This window comes from Trichechus manatus, unplaced genomic scaffold, assembly GCF_000243295.1.
Source record: "Trichechus manatus latirostris isolate Lorelei unplaced genomic scaffold, TriManLat1.0 scaffold00018, whole genome shotgun sequence".
In the NCBI taxonomy this organism is placed as follows: Eukaryota; Metazoa; Chordata; class Mammalia; order Sirenia; family Trichechidae; genus Trichechus; species Trichechus manatus.
In genome coordinates, this window is record NW_004443954.1 from 9518071 (window position 1) to 9539615 (window position 21545).

At 38.1% G+C, this 21545-nt stretch overlaps 1 protein-coding gene across 1 annotated transcript in view; it reads right to left on the minus strand.

Moving 5' to 3' along the window:
* The window catches only part of PREX2 (phosphatidylinositol-3,4,5-trisphosphate dependent Rac exchange factor 2), a 324079-nt gene that overhangs the window by 108263 nt on the left and 194271 nt on the right, over positions 1 to 21545 (minus strand). The window contains exons 26-31 of the mRNA XM_012554436.1: positions 14400 to 14579; positions 12086 to 12180; positions 10995 to 11077; positions 10259 to 10349; positions 9477 to 9605; positions 3571 to 3612 (exon numbers count right to left, since the gene is read on the minus strand). Coding sequence (XP_012409890.1) covers positions 3571 to 3612; positions 9477 to 9605; positions 10259 to 10349; positions 10995 to 11077; positions 12086 to 12180; positions 14400 to 14579 — 620 coding nt within the window. The remainder of the gene's footprint in view (positions 1 to 3570; positions 3613 to 9476; positions 9606 to 10258; positions 10350 to 10994; positions 11078 to 12085; positions 12181 to 14399; positions 14580 to 21545) is intronic.

The window sequence follows — 21545 nt, forward strand, 5'->3', positions numbered from 1 at the left end:
CTGCAAACCCTTCTCCTTTCCTCTCCACCTAGCAAACTTTAAATCATTCTTCAAGAGTCACCTCATTGAACTTCTAAAATACTACCTCGCCCTGCGAAATGTCCATGCATTGTACCCTTACTTCTTATTTCCTGTCACCACAGCATGGGTGTACCCCTCTACTGGGGACTAATTACACAGCTGTGAGAGGCTGCTTACACGTTTGTGTCCCCCATGTGACAACCAGGGCATCAAGGCCAGGTGACATGGTATGCTGCATAAGTGATGCTCATGGGCTTTAGGGGCATATAATCCGCTTTCTGCTACCTGTTCCACCAGTCAGGAACCTGTGACTGTAGCTATCAAATTCCCTCTCATCAAATGGGGGTCATTCCTACACCTTAGATCTGCAGTGAAGATAAATGAGATAAAAACATCTAAAGCACTCAGCAAAGTGAAATCAGGTAGTGTTATTGTTGCGATTCCTCTTTTTCTCTCTAGCATCCAGCACTGTGCCTGGCATCAAGTGGGTGCTGAGTTTCGTTGCTGAATGGAGAAGGAACAACATGATAAAGAAAGAAAGAAACCAAAGCTGGCTAACTTTCAGCAACATATCTAAGTCTTTTCCTTGAAATTATGCAGCTGCTCACAGCTCCTAAGTGTCCATCCTTTACGTGCTATTCTCATTTCCCGTCTTTATCAATAAGAACCACAGCAAGAACCACATCAGCTGCTCCCAACTTCTAACAAAACAAAAGCAGAGAGTTCTGTTTTCTTGTGACAGCTTGTTTATTATTTTTGCAGAGTGCGAATTTTCTTGTAATGGGAACAGACTCAAAAATAAATGGTTTTTGTGCCTATCAAAGGCTTCGGTTTCAGTTCCGTATTGAAGCACCTTCTTAAATTCATCTTCTACAAACAGATTTTAAAATATTAATGCTTCATTTATTCTTGGAGGTTTAAAAAGCTCAAACTCAATAGTTAGCTGGCTAGTCTAAAAAGAATGAGATGGTTTCTAAGATACCCAAGTAATCCCAACCATTATTCTTACACAGAGATTGTACAGAAAAGAAAAAAGCAAAATAAACAAAGAAATAGAAAGAGATTAGAGAAAAAGCAAGGTAGGAACAAAAGGGGCTAAAGAATAATATTTAGCAGATCCCATCTATACTTTTCAAGAGAAGACCATAATTGCAAGTAAACAACATGGAGTAATTTTGGCTGCTGTTTTGGTGCCATGTTATATGCAAAGAGGGGAAGGAGAGATGGGTAAATAAAGTATGACAAATAAACTATGAGAGGAATAAGAAAATAAACCTTAAAATAAGGATCATCCAGAATAGCACTGGAATATTAATGAGTGAAGCAATGCATTCCAGGACTACTTTTAGAATTGGCAGAAGTAAGTTTGAATTTCATTTAGATTTAGTTGATAAGGATCTATCATATGCCTAATCTTCCAGATGCTCAGAAATATAGCTCAGTGAATACCATTTGCCAGTTACTATTAATCCCCCTGAACTTCATTTTCTGTACCTTTAAAAACTTGGCAAACAATAATATTCTCACAGAGGTGTCATGAGGACCAAAGAGGTCCATGAAAATGAAGCCCATGAAGTGCTTTGTTATTAGTAAAGCTCAAAAATGTAAGAAATCTGTGTTATTATTATGACCCAGTCAAATAGCAAGACAACAATCTGTTTAAGACAAAACAAAATAAAAAAATACTCTTGGTTAACGTGGGTCATTCATTGATTTACAACTAAAATTTTCTAAGTGTGGTAGGTTGTACAACTGGCCACAAATTCTCTTCCCTGTACCCAGGCCCTTATAGTAAATATGATTTTTGAGGTCACTCCCATCAAGAGCAGAGTCCATTTCTCCACCTATTGCATCTGAGCTGGCTGTGACATGCCTTGGCCAACAGAAGGGGGTAAACTCGTCCATGCCCACTCCCTTCTTGGAACCCTTCCAAGAGGCCACACGAACAAGACAAGGCTAGTCTGGGGGATGATGAAAAACATGTGGCCCAGTCGGCCCTATTAACCTATCAGCCCTATCAATTGCCATATACGTGAGTGTGCGTGAGGCTACCTTATGCCACCAGTGCCCAGAAAACCCACTGGCTGGCTTCTGACACACACACAAACCCAACTAAGATCAACAAATCCTGGCAAAGAGCAGCAGAACAGCCCAGCTGACACTAGACTCATTAGCATCACAAACTATTGTACTTTTAAGCCACAAAGTTTTGGGATTTTTTTTTTTACATAACAAAAACTAACTGATACAAACCAAACCCATTGCCCTGAAGTCGAATCTGACTCATAGCGGTCCTATAGGAGAGAGCAGAAACGTGCTCTATAGGGTTTCCAAGGAGTGGCTGGTGGATTCGAACTGCTACCTTTTGGTTCGCAGCCTAGTTCTCAACCACTGCGCCACCAGGGCCCAACTATATAGAGGTTCAAAGTTCTACGTTGTATGTTAAAAGCATGTAATTGTATTTTTAGGTGCAAGTTCCCGCCAAAATCTAAAGTTAGTATGATAGTATTTGTTTATATACACCTTGGGAGAAATTGTAATCCTTTGGAAATAGATTAAAATAATAAAAAATAAGCCAATCAACATATCTCTGTATCTAGCAAAAGAGATACATAAGAAACTAACTTTAAGCAGTGTCACTCTGCTTGAATGGCATTGATTTGAGTTTCCCCAACCTTTAGGATCCATATCCTTCTAAATGCATTTGGAATAAAAATATTGCTGAAATATTTCAAAGATTTTTCCTTTGTCATTCACTTTTGCAACAAATATTTGTGGAGCATCTATGTGCAAGCCAGTATTTTATGCATTTGTTTATTATCAAAATAGTCTCAAAATAGTCTACAGTCTATCATCTGTAGTTTAGAGTTAAATCAAATATTTAATCATCCCTTAACTTCACTTTTCATTACCAATATATTTTGAGCTCCCACTATGTGCGTGATGGTGTTGTTGCGTGTGTCATGAGTTGATTCCAACTAATAGAGACCATATATGACAGAGTAGAACTGCCCCACAGGATTTCCTAGGCTGTAATCTTTATGCGAGCAGATCACCAGGTCTTTTCCCCCACAGAGCCGCTGGTGGGTTCAAACCATCAACCTTTCGGTTAGCAGCGAAGCATTTTACCATTGCGATACCAGGGCTACTTATGTGCATGATAAAAGTGCTTTAATCTAAGTGAGATATGTAGAATGTTTACATATATCCTGTTCATAAACGAGTCATACACAGATTCACGATAAATCTCACTTGCACCATTAATTTCACCAAACCCTACTCCCTTTCTCCTTTTTAATAACACTCTCTATGAATATATATTTATATATGATTTCATGCTTTTGCCTGTAATCAAAGATGAGTATATGTTGCTGTGTGTTTCATTAACACTATGTATTATTTTTTAATCTTTCTGAGCCATTAAAAAAGGTAAAGATCACACCTCTATCTATACTTGTAAACTGTTGAAGTTGTTGCCATTTCATATTATCACTTGCAAGGACCTGAGCCACATTCATTTTAAATGGTAAAAATAATGCAAAATATTACCTGAATATTCAAGAAGAGCCAGGAGCACCCTACACTTCACCTCTGCAGAGAAAGAAAAGACATCAGATACTTGTTCAATCTTTTTCTACCACAAATAGCACATATTAACTTTGTACAAAAAATCAGTACTATATTATTATATTAGATAATGAAAATTCCATTCACTTGAGGTGCTATTCTTGCCTATCTGCCTATATAAATTTTATCTAATGTTCAAGATCCTAAAATATCTTCCAGCTCAGAATTCTATGAGCCTACACCATTCAGATCCTGCAGCCTTTCTAAGTTATCTTTAAATGCTTTATTTAGCCTGCGTGGTGGTGTCTAATCTCCTGCAGCTATTATGGTCTATAGCAATAAACTGTCAAACAATATTTTTGCTACTGTTATTTACCTTTTTAAAAAAAAAAATGTACAGAGCTTCTTTTCTAATCTAGAAGTCAAGCTACTGCCCTTGAGAGCAAAGAAATACCAAATATTTCCAAACGTTCCTCTTCCCACCCCATCCTCACATAGGGCCAAAGACAGTAGATGATTGGTAAATATATATTAATGTCATACACACTGTTATATGACCAATGAGTTATGTGTCCAATTGCTTTCAATTGGGAAATAGTTTAGTTCCAGTAGTTAAATATAAAAACTTACAGAGTTTCTTGTATGTGTTCATTCTTATGGGAAATAAAGAAAAGGTGAGGTTGCATCCTATTCTAAGTCGGTTCACAGTGGAGAAAGAGACAAACTAACCCATAGGAAATGAAGGAGATACTTGAAAATACATTAAATTTTAAAAGCAGGACCACAAGAGCTAAAGGACTTCAGAGGCAGGAGGTATGCTGGACTGAGTCAGAAGACTCAGCTATTATTCACTAGCTTTGTGGCCTTTAACAAATCACTGAATTCCTTTGAGTCTAAAAATTGCTCATCCATTGAAAAGTTGACAGCAACAATATCTACCTTACCTATTTTATAGGCTGAGTAGGCAAAATAAATGGGAATGTATATTAAAATCTTTGAAAATTGTTTAAAGTGCTACATACATGTGAAGTACTACTGTAATCTGGATTCAGCTTAAACTGACATAGAATTCTAAGTAAGCCTAGAAGAAAATTTTTCAGAAAAAATGAGATCGTCAAGAGGAGTAGAGGAATAATCCAAGAGTGGAAAATAATAATAGCAAAGTAATACAATAGAGAATGAATACCAGATATCCAACAACCTAGGGCAGAGAGTTTTAATGTCATTATGAGATTGAGACTGGGATACAACTAGAAAGTCCCATTGAGAAATGGCTCCTAATATCAGATTGACGAGTGTAGACCTACTTAACAGAGAAACATTATAAGATTCTGGGGCAGGGTAATGAAATTATGAACATGGTATTTCAAAAAGATACATCTGGTAATGGCATATATGAATCCGGAAAGACGAGAGAGGGGGATTAGCCAGAAAGCCACAGCGATTACTGATATATGAAGAAAAAAAGAAAAAGCAAGAGACTTTTGATTAAAAGAAGCTCTTTTGGATATTGGGACAAAGGCAAACAAAACAAGATAAAAAAGGAGGATGAAAAATGACAAGGTTGCTGAAAAAAAAATGGGAGCTTTTCAAAGGAGTACAATTTTTGTAGAGGGCAAAGAGTTGAAAATGAGTTCTCTATTAGACATTTGAATTTCAGCTGATGGGAGGATAATCCAGCAAAAATATCCCTTAGTTGGCCGATAACATGAGCTATTTTAGCTGAGAGATTTTGTAGGCAATAGGCATCATTAAGTGACATCATACAATGGGATCTCTCCCCATTTAATCCACTATCTGCTCTCCTCTGCCCTAAGTTTAGCTGTCTATGAATGGATGAGTGTATAATAATATAATTTATGAATGGCACTGTAACAATTCTTACTAAATAAAGATCACAGGATTATGATATTTTGAAATCAGAGACTAGAGAATAGCAGAAACAATATGTACTCAGCTACATGGTTGAAGAGAAAAGTCATATGTTGCCTTCAGTCTAGTGTCCATGTGCAAAACATTTGTAGCTGAGATAATGGTTGCTATTTGTGGTTGTTGTGCAAATATGAGACTTTCTGTTCTGTTGAAAAATTTACACTCTGCCACAGAACCAAAAATCCCAGAACTTTAGCAGCTTACTTATTTTGCCTTTGAAACAAGTAAAATGTTTCAGAAATAAATGAATACTATGACATGCTTTCTTCCTTGGAGTAATTTAATTTTACATTAATATAACATTATATTAACCATGAAATTCTGACAAGGTGGCATTATGTTAAATTTTCAGCCAAGACCTAACCTATCACTAAATCATTGCACATATAAAGGCAATTTAGGAAACAGAATACAAAATTACTTTGAGTTGAAGAGGATATATTCCAGGTGAACTGATGAGGTTACTTGAGTATCTCCACCTAACAGGCACCTAATTTTCAAGGATTTCAATGCTGCTACTTGCATCCAATATAAAAGGATCAGACATCACACACATTACCAGAAAACGGCAGCCTGCCTTCTCCCTTGCATATTCCATTGGCTGAACCAACAATGACAAATGAATCATTTCAAAAGCCTCACTTAACATGTTGACAAGCACAGTTCTTATCCAAAGAGTCAGTGCATCTCACTGAACCTTGCAACCTTACAACTTAAATTCCCCAAAGAGTCCTCCCTGCACCACTGAATGTTAAGACTTAGAACATACCCAACAATGGCCATCCAACTGTTGGGCCCCATGATCAAAAATCAAACGAAAACCCAAACGCATTGCCAACGAGTCAGTTCTAACTCATAACAACCCTATAGGGCAGAACAGAACTGCCCCATAGGGTTTCCAAGGACTGGTTGGTGGATTTGAACTGCTGACCTTTTGGTTAGCAGCTGTAGCACTTAACCACTGTGCCACCAGGGCTCCCCAAGATCAAAAGTGCCATCACTAGTCACAACACCAAGCAATCAATCAACATGCGTATATTGCTGTCATTTCTATCACTTGCTTAATGTGACATGAGATAAAAAGGCATAAAAGCAGAAATTGTTCTGAAAATCTAAGATTCTTAAAACAAATACCTTTTTAAAAAATAAAGCTTTTTATCCTGTATTAGATGTTTATATCTTAAAGATTAAACTCTTCAAAACACAAACATATAAAAGGTGTGAAAGATTTCTCTGTTCCTTGTCTATTTTGCATTTACTCTAAAGATGAATTTAATATAAAAAGGCAATCTCAGAACAAGAATAGCTGCACTTAGCCATGAAGTATAACTTTGGGGAGTGTTATGATACTGACATCTATTCAGTGAAACTATACTCAGTAAAGCATATGCCTAAATGCCTTACACTAAACTGCCTTTTAAAAATGTATTTATCATTTTTGTTCTTCCTTATGTTGGAGGGTTTAAAATTCAGACTTTTCACTAAATGGGCTGCTGCAATGTGTCACAGGTAACCATGATATTTCAGTATAAAATGAAAGTATAGCCAAGAAATCCAGCTCTTGAGAACAAAAGATATCATCACACAAGAGAGTTGCTGTGATTTATCTGGAGAAGGGCTCCATATCTGCACAAGCTTCTTCTCTACTGTTCTCTAAACAATATCCAAGTTATTATATTTGAGTAGATTTCCACGCAGATGATTTAGTAATCATAGAACTCTTAAACCACCTCCCTCATTTAATAAGTTAGGAAACTGAGGTCCAAGGAGTGAAGTGACAGGCTCAGACCCCATGAAGCACAAGGAGATATCCTTTCTCAGCAAAGTATAAAACTCCAATCAAAGTTTCAACCACAAAAAAAAAAATCATTTACCCTAAAAAACAGTACTGGCTAAAGTTATGCTGTAATTCTGCTGAGTACTACTTACCACATTCAATTTACACAAAAAAAATGACTAAAGAATAAAAATGCAAACATAGGCATAACAATTATTTACTATACGAGTTTCCTAACCTTAGCACTAACGACATTTTGGGCCAGATAAGTCTTTGTGTGACAGGCTGCCCTGTGCATTGTAGAATATTCTCTACTCACTAGATGTCAGTAGCACCTTTTCCCCCAAAGTAAAAGACCAAAAAAATCTCCAGGCATTGCCAACTTGTTGACACCACTGGTCTAACCATTGGGAAGAAATTCACTGAATTACCTATAGCTTAAATTAGACAAATTTTTATTTCATCTTTTTTACCATGATCATTTTAGAAACTCTCCAAGTTCTCTGCTTAATAACTCTGACTGGAACAACATAGGATCAACACAACAGAATTGTCTAGAAGTTTTATATCTCTAATTTCGGTTTGTATTTATCATGGCTGTTGAGTAAATGATGCCACAATAGTTAATAACAACCAACTCAAACAAAACTTCTGAAAAAGAAACTTAAACATGAATAATGCAACATACATAATTATTTTGATTTGCACCAAGATTCACAATTTATTTTTTAGGCTTTCCATAAGATTTTTCATGCCTTTTATGAATGTGCTACAAGCTTTTCCAGTATGTTTCACATTGTCAAATATTAAATGCTCTCCACATCCCATTTGTCATCATGAGTCCTTATTTTATTCACTGGTAATATTCTCTACGATAAAGTCTACACTGTTTAGATTCTTGAGGCATTAAGGTTCTGCAACCTTATTCCCTCTTTTCCTCCTCCTCCCTCACATTTTCAATCCTTTTATTTTCCTCACAACATGAAACATTTCAAAAAAGTATTCAAAGAACTTCAGGAATCAATAAAAATAAGCAGCCTAATTGTGTTAAGCAGTCAAAGAATATGAAGGGGAAATCAACAGAAGAGACTTTAATGACAAGTAAACATGGAAAAATGTGCACCATCACAAATAACCAGGTAAATGCAAGATTAAACCACAATAACCCACAGTTTCTTCAGCCTGGCAAGTGTTTAAGCCTGCAATTCCAAGTTTGGGTGAGGATGTGAACAAACGGGAACTCTAGAGTGCTGACTGGAAGTGTTAATTGGGATGACCACTTTGGAGGACAACTTGCCAATATTTAGCAAATATCTAGTATCTAGTAAAGGACTCTCTCATTGGTGCAAAAGGTTAACTCGCCTGGCTACTAACTGAAAGATTAGAAGTTCAAGTCTACCCAGAGGCATCTCAGAATAAAGGACTGGAAATCTACGTTCAAAAAACCAGCCATTGAAAACCCCGTGGAGCATAGTTCTATGCTGACACATGTGAGATCACCATGAGTCGGAATCAACTCCAAGGCAACTGATTGTTGGGAATATCTAGTAAAGATTTTCATAGTTCAAGACCTAGCAGCTCACTCCACTCATATAAGTGCACAAAGACCATTGGGCAAGAAGGTTGTAGTATTGTTTGAAATGGCAACAAAAAGGAAACAAAACATCCATCAACAAAAGAATGGGCACCTAAATGGTGGTATATTTATAGAACAGAGGAAATGTATCAACTGAAGCCAAACCTATAACCATAGAGAAATCTCACTAACATAACATTGATTTTTTAAAAGCAACTTACAGGAGAAATATAGTGTATTATCAATTACATAAAGTTGTAAAACACAAAAAATAATATGTTGAAAGAATATACATATTTAGTAAGAGTGTAAAGACCTGCATGAGAATGATAAGTCCAAACTCAGGAATTTATCCTGGAGGGAAATGAGGCAGAGAGATGTACAAAGGGAGGGTTCATTTTTTATTTTGTTTTTGTTATTTTTTTAAGTTAATATTTTTACATGTGTATTTGATATATTATTCTCTATTACCTTTGTACACCTAAAATACATCATTTGTTTAATTTAAAAAAAAAGGGTAATACTGAGCTCTTGCTTTTAGTGCGTTTTTAAAATTATGATCGCTAATGGCATGCAATGTTATTCTTTGCTTTTCATCCTGACCTTCAACAAATTTTCTGATGTTCTGTGCAAGATTCCGGACACTGCTGGGAAGATTCCAAGGATCTTGCTTGATGTGAAGCCTTAACCTTTTTGGACAACTCAGCTTAGGTTCCATTTCCTGCTGAAATTCTAAACAAACACAGAAAATTTCTCCTAAGGTCCAACCATTTACCAAACAGTTAACGAGCCCACAGACTTCAGAATCTTTCTTTTATCACTGTGCTCCTACAATATTATCATGGTGATAATTTCTTTAACTATATCATAGGAGAGAATTTGCTAAATCTAAAAATATCAACCTTCAATGTTATTTTCTTACAAATGTATGAATTAAGAAGCGAATTGAGATGAAAATCCTCCTTTCAATATCCTACACTAAATGTTTGAAAGCGGCAGCTTTCTACAGTGGTCTGTTTAGCTGTTCTGTCTGCCAACCCTCCCTTCCCCACTGCCCTTCCTCCCCCACTGAGATATAACCAAGTAGATATTAGCCTTGGTTTCAGCAAAAGCAACTGAACACTTGTATCTCTTCACTTTATTCATTTCTTAGCAGCCTGACCCCTTTAGGCATTAAACCTCTCAATCTTTCTAGGAAATCTAAGAAGTCCTACAGTGACTATATACATACATTCAAAGATAAGCAAAATACAAGTAGTAGTCAGTGAATTATGAAACATGAACAACCAGAATTTTTCATCTTATACTAGGATTGTGCTTCATGACTGTATTCTCTGTCATCTTTTGTTTCCCAACTGCTTCTACTAGTTCCGTTTTAGCCTTACCTTGTAATCCTCGACCTGGTGTGAGGTACTTGGTTTGCTCAAAGGCCCTCACTACAGCTTGCCCTTTTAGGAGATTGGTAATCGAATCCACCTATCAACAGCAGAGATATCTGAGAGTTACTTACTTCCCATAATACCTAATATATATTTCTAGGAGTAAATCTTGTAAAATATTTTTTTCCTAAAGCAATGATTATTTTTGAAACCCCATGATGCTTGTAAAATGTGTTTTTAAATAAAATGTTGGAATAAACCCATCCGATGATATTTGCATTGACATCTGTTACTATCCTACCATATATTAATATAAAATAAATATTCAACTCACAAAAGAAATGACAAGTTCTGGAGTTATCAAAAACACACAAAACAGAAGATATTGGAATTTTTTAAAAAGTGGTAAAAGCTTCTATATTATGAATTTTGGTTATGAAGATGTATATATATATATAAAACTATAAAATACCTACTTTTACGAAATTAGGAATTAAGTTAGTAAGACATACCTTAAAAGATTCCAAAAACCCACAAAGAAATGAGTAACAAAAGGATAATTCCCATGTGTAGCAAGGACTATAAAATATTTGATGTTCTCAACAACCATTTGGTTTCTTCTCATTATAAATTGCAGAAATGGAAGTGAAGAAGGTAGAGGGACAAATTGAGGCCTTCCCATTCTAACTCCCAGGTGTTTTTACTATACCCGAAAAGGGATTGCTTTTAGTCCCTCTCATACCTGGCTGAAGAGATGTTCAAGGCAACTATGTATCTTGTCCTGTTTATCATGAGAAATGCGAACACTCAGGGGAAGTTCGTCACCTAGATGTTGAAAACAAACATCATTCCTCTCACCATATGTTCAACATTCCAGAATATTTTAATATTAAATAAAAAAATAAAATTAATTAAACCCAAGCTCTTATGCCATTCATGAGCTCTCAAAAATTCTTGGAAAAGGAATTCCAAAAGATTTAATAGCTACTAGGAAGTCAGATTATTGTTCCTTTGGAAAATGAGGTGGTAGCCAACCTGCCTCACGGCAAGCACTATGATTTCACATTTAAATAATTCTTTCAGTGGTATGTTTTTCTAATGATTGAATAGCTGGAATTAGCTGCACACTTAAAAGTTAAGATTTGTCCTAATTAGATAAGAGGTCTTCATTCTTAAACACACACGAAAGGTATTTCTATGAATCAGTGTTTTCTCTTTACCCCCCTCCCTGTCACTCTCATCTAAGGCTCGTTCGGGTGCATCCACCTCTTAAAAGCCCTCAGTTTCGAACCCTTTTCCACCACCCACCCCAATCAACGATGCCTAATAGTTTTAGTAAAACGTGTTTCCTGCACACCTATAATCCTTCATACTAAAAACAAAAACAAACCCGTTGCCTTGGAGTCGATTCTAACTCATAGCCACCCTACAGGACAGAGTAGAACTGCCCCCTAGGGCTTCCAAGGCTGTAATCTTTATGGAAACAGACCGCCACATCTTTGTTCCGCTGAGCAGCTGGTGGGTTTGAACTGCTGACCTTTCAGTCAGCGGCCAAGCGCTTAACCACGGTGCCACCTGGGCTCCTTATAAAACGAGCATAGCATATATATTAATATAAAAACTAGTTTGTTTCTTTCAGTTCTTTTTAGTTTACTGTTGATAATGAGATAGGGAAATGGACTTTGTCAAGCACATAAAACTGAAATGAAATCTGTGGCCGCCAAGAATGACTGATGTCAGATAAAACCGCACAGGGACCAAACAAGCGAATCCCTTACAGGCATCTCCGCTAGAACTAACAGGCAGGAGCAGGCGAGCAGGACCCCCGCGTACCTGAGTCCATCTCATCGCTGTGAAAGTAAGAGCTGCATTGACTGCTGCAAATACTGGTGAAGGAGGCGACGGAATTCCTGTTGCTGTTGCAGTCACTAAAAAGGATGGGTTACATGTGACTGAAACATATTTTTTTTATTGCGGTAAACAATTTTTTATTGTGCTAAACAAAACATTTGCCATTTCAACATTTTTATATGTACAATTTGGTGACGTTAATTACGTTCCTCAAGCTGTGCAACCAATACCACTCTCCATTTCCAAATTTGTCTATCACCCTTACAGAAGCTCGGTGAGTGTGCCAATGTCTCCCTGTGATTTCTTATTACATAAACTTAATATGCCACAGTTATATTTCTTAATCTGTTCTATAGGCAATTATGAGAGAGACAATCTTGTTCTCTAACTGCTTGTTTACTTTAAAAAAAATGTATTTCAGATTCAATCAAATTTCAAATCTTACCTCACGTAATCTAATCAATCCTAAATGATTTTTCTGTAAACGTATAGTTCAAAATCTAGCAGTCTAACTGAACTTCAAATTCTTCATAATCTATTTGATGGTATGCTCCTGTAGTTAGATAATTTGCTGAGGTAAAGGAAGTCCTGTTTCATGATTTCTACCTTTCAACCTTGTCTGGGAGTTTAAATATAAACCTATCTGTTACACTCTGAGCTCCCTTAGGGAGGCCCAGCATCTTGTCCTTCTCTACCTCAGAGCTCACACAAGACCTCATACCTAGTAAATGCTCCATAATGGTGACTGTTGAAGGAAAGAACAGTCCTTCGTATATGAATATGGACATATTACAGATTTCAGAAACAATGCAGGAAATAAAATAATGTCTTCCTCTCAGAATAAGTAAAAAGAACTTATTTAACTTGACATTTACATTTAAAATTTCTATCTTCACATAGAAGGAGACTGTGAGGGTAATTTTAATTATTTGATAAGTAGAATCTGAAGTAAAAAAGTACTTTTAGACATGTAATTTCCCACTAGAGAAAAACCAGATTCCTATTAAAGAGCACATTGGTGAAGCATGATAAGTTAAAGTAAATGAAATGGTAAAAGTTGATAATTTTTGTTATATATTATTAAATATCTGGAATAATCAACTCACATATTCATTAAAAACCCTTTTTTTTTTACATAGAAATGAACAGCTGAGTACTTAAGAGATAAACTCTAGATCCAGACCACCTGGTTTCATGCTAAAATTATGTAATTCCTGTTGACTTCAGGGGAGCCCTGGTGGCCCAGTGGTTAAGAGCTTGGCTACTAACCGAAAGCTTGGCAGTTCAAATCCACCAGCTGCTCCTTGGAAACCCCATGGGGCAGTTCTACTCTGTCCTGTAGGGTCGCTATGAGTCGGAATTGACTCGACAACAACAGGTCGGGTTGACTTCAGTTTCTTTACACATAGAGTTAATACCAGAGCCTGCCACATAGGGTTGCAGTGGAGATTACTCGAATTCTTCCTGTTCCCCAGTGTGTTTGGTAAAAATATGCTCTTAATGTTACCTCTTAGGTGGCATCAAACATCTGTGATGAGAATAATTTTCACTTAATTAATATTTACTCCGTATCTTTTCACTGGAAAACATTGTAGACTATACAAGTGAAGGAGCGTTTGCTTCAATTAACAGGAATGTAATGTGAGAAGTTAAAGCTACGCAGGTAGCACATATGGCAGGTTACAACGGTCCTCAGTGAGGTTTCAGGTGATACAAGGATTCAAGGAGAAATAGCACTTTCAAATAAGGACGGTTGTTGGAGAAGGTGCCATTGGAGAGTCTAGTAAAAAGATAACAGGAGTTGGAGGAAAGGTATCCCAGGAGAAGAAAAAAACTGAAAGCTTATCATGGAGGTGGGCGAGTGAAATTAGTCTAATTAGCTTCAAACACTGAATATAAGAAGAAAACGAGAGAAGTGTGGCCAAAAGAACTCCTACTCATTACCCAATCATCCAGTGAGCAGCAACTGCTATTTTTTTAAAAAGTTAATATAGGTACAATTTGATTATTGGCTACATATGTAACACAATCCATTACTAGAACAACAAATCTCCCAAGTTAGGTCCACACAACTGAAGGAAAAATGCTTTCGAAGTACTCCAATTGTAAAAGAGAAGAATTGGAAAGTGCATGCTGTCCCACTATGCTTTTGTCTGCAGTTGGTAACAGCTGGTGATTATCCTGAAGGTGTAACATACAAAGACAGCAATCAAATTTTTTTTTCAAGACTTGTGGAAAATGCAGATGCACCTTTGACTTTGTGGATGAACTGAGTTTAAAGAAATTAGTGAATTACCTGTAAGAGTCTCTGTTGCTGATGGTGTCATGGCCTGAATCTTCCTGTTCATCTCCTGCTACATTAAAACAGACTCTTCTGCTATTTCTCTCTCCCTTCTCATTGTCGCTGTCTGTAGGTATTACGGACTCTGAAGTCTTACGTTCTAGTTTAGGAGAATATGTTATTGAAGACAGGAGGCTGCAATGTGATATTAAGAAAAAAAAAGAATAAGTTCACTTTTCCAAACTAGCTGCTACAGATAACTACTTAGTTGTTAAACATGCAAATTCAATATTCCATTGCATAAAAAGCATAACATGCAAAGTTCACTTTTTCTTCTCAGAATAAGTAATACAGCACACAGTTTAGACCAGAAAGCCTCATTCAAATCCTGGTTCTCCCATTTACTAGTTTTGTTATTACAGTAAAGCTATGATAGATTATCTTTGACATCTATGAAATGGGGATAATAAGAATATCTCAGGAGAAAGACCTGGCAATCTGCTTCTGTAAAGATTAAACCAAACCAAACTCGTTGCCGTAGAGTCGATTCCGACTCATAATGACCCTACAGAATAGAGTAGAAATGCCCTCCATAGAGTTTCCAAGGAGCAGCTGGTGGATGCAAACTGCTGACCTTTTGGTTAGCAGCATTAACACTTAACCACTCTGCCACCAGGGCTCTGTAAAGATTAGTCTAGAAAACTCTATTAAAGAGCACATGGGGTCACTATGAGTCACAGAAGCCAACAACGACAACAACTCCACACGACTGCTTTGAGAATGAAATGAGAGTAGCAGACTCCTGGTACAGAAGGATGTCACATCCCTCCCCTAGCCATGACCATCACTATCACCGCCACATAAAAACACTGGTAAACTTAGGAGTCTTACACAAACACGAAACCCAAACACTAAATGTGTTTTCGTATCCTCCCTGGCATACCCACAGAGATTAAAAACCCACCTACCCATCTACCCGTCTCCTGTTTATCCCGAGCTTTCTCTATTTGATGGAGAATATTGTTTGTCAATGCCTCCTCATTCAAACAGGGGTCCTGGCCTTAGTGATTATAAGACACTAAGCAGAGTCACATCCATTGTGAGGATGGGAAGGAGCAGGAATTACTCCGGTCTCCTCCATCCTGCCAGGATGAAACGTCACTAATCTGCCTAAATGAAGAGGTCTTCCACTCACCCAAGGCTAAAAAGCCACCTTTAGACTCTAATGGCATGAGGGCTCAGAGTAGCTACTGATTCCACCACTCTAGATGTGATTGTTAGAAAGCTGTAAAATGTTTCAGTGAGAACTAACCCAAAATTAGGCAAAAATGGAAATGGTCTTCATTAGCAAACAGCATGCTATAAAACTTTCAAAATTTATTAAACCATATCTAAGCAAAGGGGCCCACATATTGCTTCTCAAACCAAGAATCATCTTCTTGTTTACTGAATACAAATGACATATGTTTTTTCTGGGCAAGAGAACATGCTTTGACACTCATTCTTCTGTATCAATGTAATGTTTGTTTTCTTATTTCAAGCCTATGAAAATATCTTAATACCCCTTATAGATAGATGTCTTGTAATATCAAACTCAATGCTGTGCATTGAGTAAATACCTATCAATGAAATGATTGATTGATTCATTCATTCATTCATGCTACACACTGTTCTTGGTGCTGTGGACACAGCAGTTTATAAAACACATAAAAGCCCTTGGCCTCTCGGCGCTTAGGTTCTATTGGGAGGAAACAGACCATAAACACATAAACTGGATAGTGTAGCAGAGAAAAATAAAAGACGGTAGGAAGCCGAGCTGCATTTTCAGATAGTGTAGTTAGGGGAGGTGACAGTTTATAGATTTTTAGACACCAGAGAGAGTTGGAGGAACTATGTTATATTGCCCAAGGCCCTGTGAACATTTTCAATAATGGATAAGCATGAATTATTTTAAACCTAGTTTTTCTCTTTGGAAAGATATTTTTATGTCTTATAAGACAGATTGTGCATTTATTCACCCCCTCCACCCAAAAGATGAAAGCATTAGACTAACTCCAATAACCCAAAGTTCTGTATTGCACAGACAGATGAACTCTGAATACGAAAGAGGACAGAAATGCAGGAGTTCTCATTTTGCAAGGAGTCCTCGTGCATTATGGATTTTTTAAATTAGAAATCATGGGGCTAAGCAGAGGCATTTTTTTTTCCAAAGTTATATGAGTTGGGTTCATGTATTTGCTTTTCATTTTAAACAGCTGCAATCATGCTCTCACACTGACTCTGTGGAAACCGGTGTTAGGCTGACAAACAAATCATACCACATTTTTGTATAAAATTTCTAGATACTCAAAAGCAGCTATACCACATCAAACTATGGTATTTTATTTGTGCATGCAGAAATATTTTTTCTTTATTTTTGCTCATAGACAATGGTAGGCTACCTACTATAAGTCCACGGTTTGAACCGACCCAGTGGCACCATAGGAGAAAGGCCTGGCAATTTGCTTCTGTAAAGATTACAGCCAAGGAAACACTATGGAGCTCAGTCCTATTCCATGACACACAGAGTCGCCATGAGTAGGAAATTGACTCAAAGCAACAGGTTTGGTTTTCGTATAGGTCCGTTAATTCTGGGTTAAAATTCTGAGCAGTGAGCCATTCCAGATTAATCTCTTCCTGACCATTTGATTAATAGAGATCTTTGTACATAGTATGTTGTATCTACCTGTGTGCTTCTCTATTAAAATAAGGTTGAAATGCTATCATCATCATCATCATCATCATCATCATCACCATAGCTAACACTTACTGATCTCTACGCCAGTCACTACGCTAAGTACTTTGTTGTTGTGCTTTGTTAGGTGCCGTTGAGTCAGTTCCAACTCATAGCAACCCTTTGTACAACAGAATGAAACCATGCCCGGTCCTGCACGAACCTCACAATCACTGTTATGTTTGAGTAGCCATTGTTGCAGCCACTGTGTCAATCCATCTCGTTGAGGGTCTTCCTCTTTTTTGCTGACCCTCCATTTTACCAAGCATGATGTCCTTCTCCAGGGACTGGTCCCTGCTGATAACATGTCCGAAGTATGCTAAGTACTTAAGAGATATTAACTCATTTAATCCTTAAAACCATCTTATGAATTATTAATATTATCCCCATTTTATAGGAGGGGTGACTGAGACCCACTGTTACATACGCAGTAACACCTACAAAAGCTAGAACCTGTGTAAGGCGGAAATCTGTCAGAGAAAGAAAACTCAACTATTAGCCACTAAAATGAGCGAAAGAAAAGTGGTAAGACTGCACCCTGTCAAAGGTGGAAAACTTGTGAGACTGGGAGAAACAAGGCAGTTCCGTCGAGTTCTGACTCTCACAGGTTTCACTGTATGAACTCTACAAATTATGCAGCACACGATCCCCCTGTATATAACTCACACACTCCAGAAGGAGTGTGATGGCCATTAGCGCTGTCCACCAACATCCCAGTTCTCCTGGTGGTGCTTCCTACCACCGTGAGGACAGGCATGGGCCTGTGACTTGTTTCAGCCAACGCGCTGTGAGCCCATGTGACATGGGTCGCCTCTAGCTAGAAGCTTTTAAGCAAGCGTGCAATCTATGCCATTCTCTTCCCCCTGTCGTGACAAGCAGAGACATTCCAGCTGGCAGGGCCCAGTCAGCCTGTGACTGAGTGAGGACAACGTGGAGCAGACACTCTGCTGACTCATGGTAGACACGCAAAATGAGTAAGAAATAAACCTTCGTTGTTATAAGTCTGTGGGACTTCAGAGATTTTGTGAACCTAACCATGAAGAGGAAAACAGCTGTCCTATTGAAACTAAGAGAAGTCTAGAGAAATATGACAGGAGCGACTGGGCACAGGAGCATCTACCTTATATTGGGGCACAAGGGACAGTCTCTCTAAGGATCCGTCATTTAACCTGACACTTGAATGCCTAGAAGGACCAGCACCCAGATCTCCGGAGCAGGGAATGCCAGACAGAGAACCCTTAGCTGGGGCTGAGCTTGTCATATCCAGGAACAGAGAGAGGTGAGCGCAGCTGGAGCTCAGTAAGATGAGTCTGTAGAGGTGGAGGGGGGCAGGTAGGGTCTCGCAGGCCACAGTAATGCATTTGATTTTATTTTCATTGCACTGAAATGCCACTAAATGGTTTTAAGCAGGGGACTAACACTGACTGATTTACCTTTAAAGATCCCTCTGGAATCTGCTGAATGTAGAATGTACTAGACAGAGGCAGGGCCAGGAAACTCTACAGTGGCACCAGTGAGGGACGATGGTGACTAGGGTGATAGGTATGGGTGATCAGTGTGGATGACTGGTGTGGGGCATCGATAGGGGGCATCAGTGTTTGGGGGGGTGGGAGGTACTTGTAAGTAATCGTTGCGGAGGATGGGCACGGGAGATAGCTGTGGGAGACCAGCGTGGGAGGTAGGTATGGGTGATCGGTGTCGAGGATAGATGTTAGGGAAAAGTGTGGGAAATAGGTGTGGGGATAGGTGTGGGAGATTGGCATGGGGATTAGGGGTGAGTGATTAGGGTGGAGAACAGGTGTAAGGGACAGATGTAGGGGTAGGTGCAGGCGATCGGTGTGGGGGATCAGTTTGGGAGGACAGGTGATTGGTGTGAAGGATGGGTGTGGGGGATAGGTATGGCTGAAGTGTAAATGGCAGAACGTGATGAGGTATTAGAGGTCGAGGAAACAGAAGGAGAAGGATCAGAGAGGATACCTGGATTCTGGCTTGATGAACTGAAAAGATGGGGGATACTTCACTGAGAAGGGGGAGACCATCATGAGGGGAGGGGTCAAAAAAGTTTGAGTCTGAGGAAATCTGGAATTCAGTTTTGGAAACAAATTTAAGATTGAGGTGTCTGTGATACATCCCAGTGTTTCATAACCCAAATCACAGAGGAATTGTGGGAATGAAGTAAGTCAAGGCATATACACAACGGGATAAGCTTGCCTGCTACATAAGAACCTATTACAAACGTTGGCTTTTATGAAGCTGTGCCCCCTGTTTGCACATTTACCAGCAAAATTCTTGAGAAAACCTCAAAGATAATTCTACCACCAGCCCCACCATTCCTCTCTGTAACCCTAGTCCACTAAACAAAGCAATGTGTTCCATCCCGGGACATCTAGAACCTGCAAAATGAAGTCTGCTCTTCTCAGATTTCCCATCTACACTGCTCCCCAATACTCTGTATCCATTTCCTCCCTGTGAGAATACACAAACTCTCTATTTTAAAATCCCAACAAAGGTTTTAGACTACCCATGAATTATTTTCCCCTTTACTTCTACTTCACGTCCAAGAAGAGAACTCTCTGAAGGGCAAAAGCATTTAGCTCCTCAAAGGTAAACAGGATTTCAAAGCCTTGATTAAACTTGTAACATCACCTCATTTCGTGTTACTAGACAGCAAATTTGTCTAATTCCATCTTTGGGGCTGAAGCTACTATGAACAGAGTAGGAGGATTTAGCAAACTCCCCATGTGTTAAAGAAAACTTTGGAAAGGTGTTCCCAAGAGACAGGGTAATCAGACTTCATCATAAAACAAATTCAACCCTGTGTCATTTCATAGGAATGAATGACTTCTAGAAAGACTAGCAATCAGATGTGATGAGGCAATTTCTCTTAAAACTTAGCAACCCATCTGAGGACTGGTTCTCCACTCTGAAAGCACATATATGTCTGATCAAGAATAATTACTACTTGATGAGAAAGTGGTTTGATAACTAGCTTTTAAAATAATTTGTCTGCCGCAGCATCTCTGAATACAAAGGGCAATGGAGAATCCAGGCACTTGGAAAACCGCACTGTTTTACACTGATTATACTGCACATCGAATTATGTGAGACCATATTTCTATTTAGAATTAAATTATATGCTGGACACAGGGAAGACCAACAAAGCTTCTCAAATCCTTTGCTCACTTTTCTAATAAACCTGTACAATTGGGTAAAGGCTTTTGAAGTAACCAAAACAAACAAACAAAAGAACTGCAGCCAAGTTGATTCCGACTCATGGTAGCCCCAATGTGTCACAGAGTAGAACAGATCCATAGGGTTTTCTCGGTTGTCATCTTTACAAAAGCAGATCGACAGGCCTTTTTTTCCAAGGCGCCAATGGGTGGGTTCGAACTGTCAACCTTTCAGATAGTACCCCAGCACAAACTGTGTGTGCTACAAGAGTGGGAAAATATTAAGTGAAATATAGGTAATCATGTAAAGCAGCTTTGGTTAAAACAACTTAAACCCTTTCTGCAACAGTGTTTTAAATATAAAGCATTTTAAACCAAGGAAATGGAGCTCCTTGGCTCAAATCTTTTTCTTGAAAATATATCTTAGTTTAGTATTAGCTCAACTTGAAAAAAAAATCAATAAATTAACACAGATAGAGGAGAGTCTGGTCGATCAGCGGGCAGTGCATCAGAGATCTGATCCCTTGGCGGTGGCAGCTCAAGCACGTCAATTATCCTGCCATTGCTAAAGGACTCATGTGAAAATAATAACTCCTGGCCTAACTCCAAGTATGGGATTGGTCCAGATGTTCTCTCAAAATCCCTTTGAGATCTAGGATCTATGATTCAATGCCACTATTTATTGCCTTATTATGAATAAAAGATTCTTTCTTCCTCTGCACACTTCCTAAATGCCTCAGGAAGAACAACAATAGCAGATTTCTAACACTGAACATATAATAAAACCCTATTCCTTAAATAATGGAAAACATAATGCCACAAAATATGCATTTCTCTGTCATAAGGCCATTCCAGGGCATAATTCAAAAGAATCATACAGTTGTTTAAAAATGGTGTCTTCTTAGCAGACTCATTACAAACTGTTTCATTTATCCGTGCATGGAGAAGTCAGAGGATAATACACCAAATACTATAAGCAATTTTAGAAAAAAATAAACTAGCATATTAGACACAGGAAAACAGAATTTTAATTCTAAATTCCTCAAAAAAGCTTCAGAAAAATAGCTGAGTAAATAGTAGATATCTGAGGATGATTTTTAAAATATGATGCATCCAATAATTCTAACTCACAAAAAAAAAAGACCAGATTTACTGGCCTAAAGGAGACTGGAGAAACCTCGAGAGTATGACCCCCAGACACCCTTTTAGCTCAGTGGT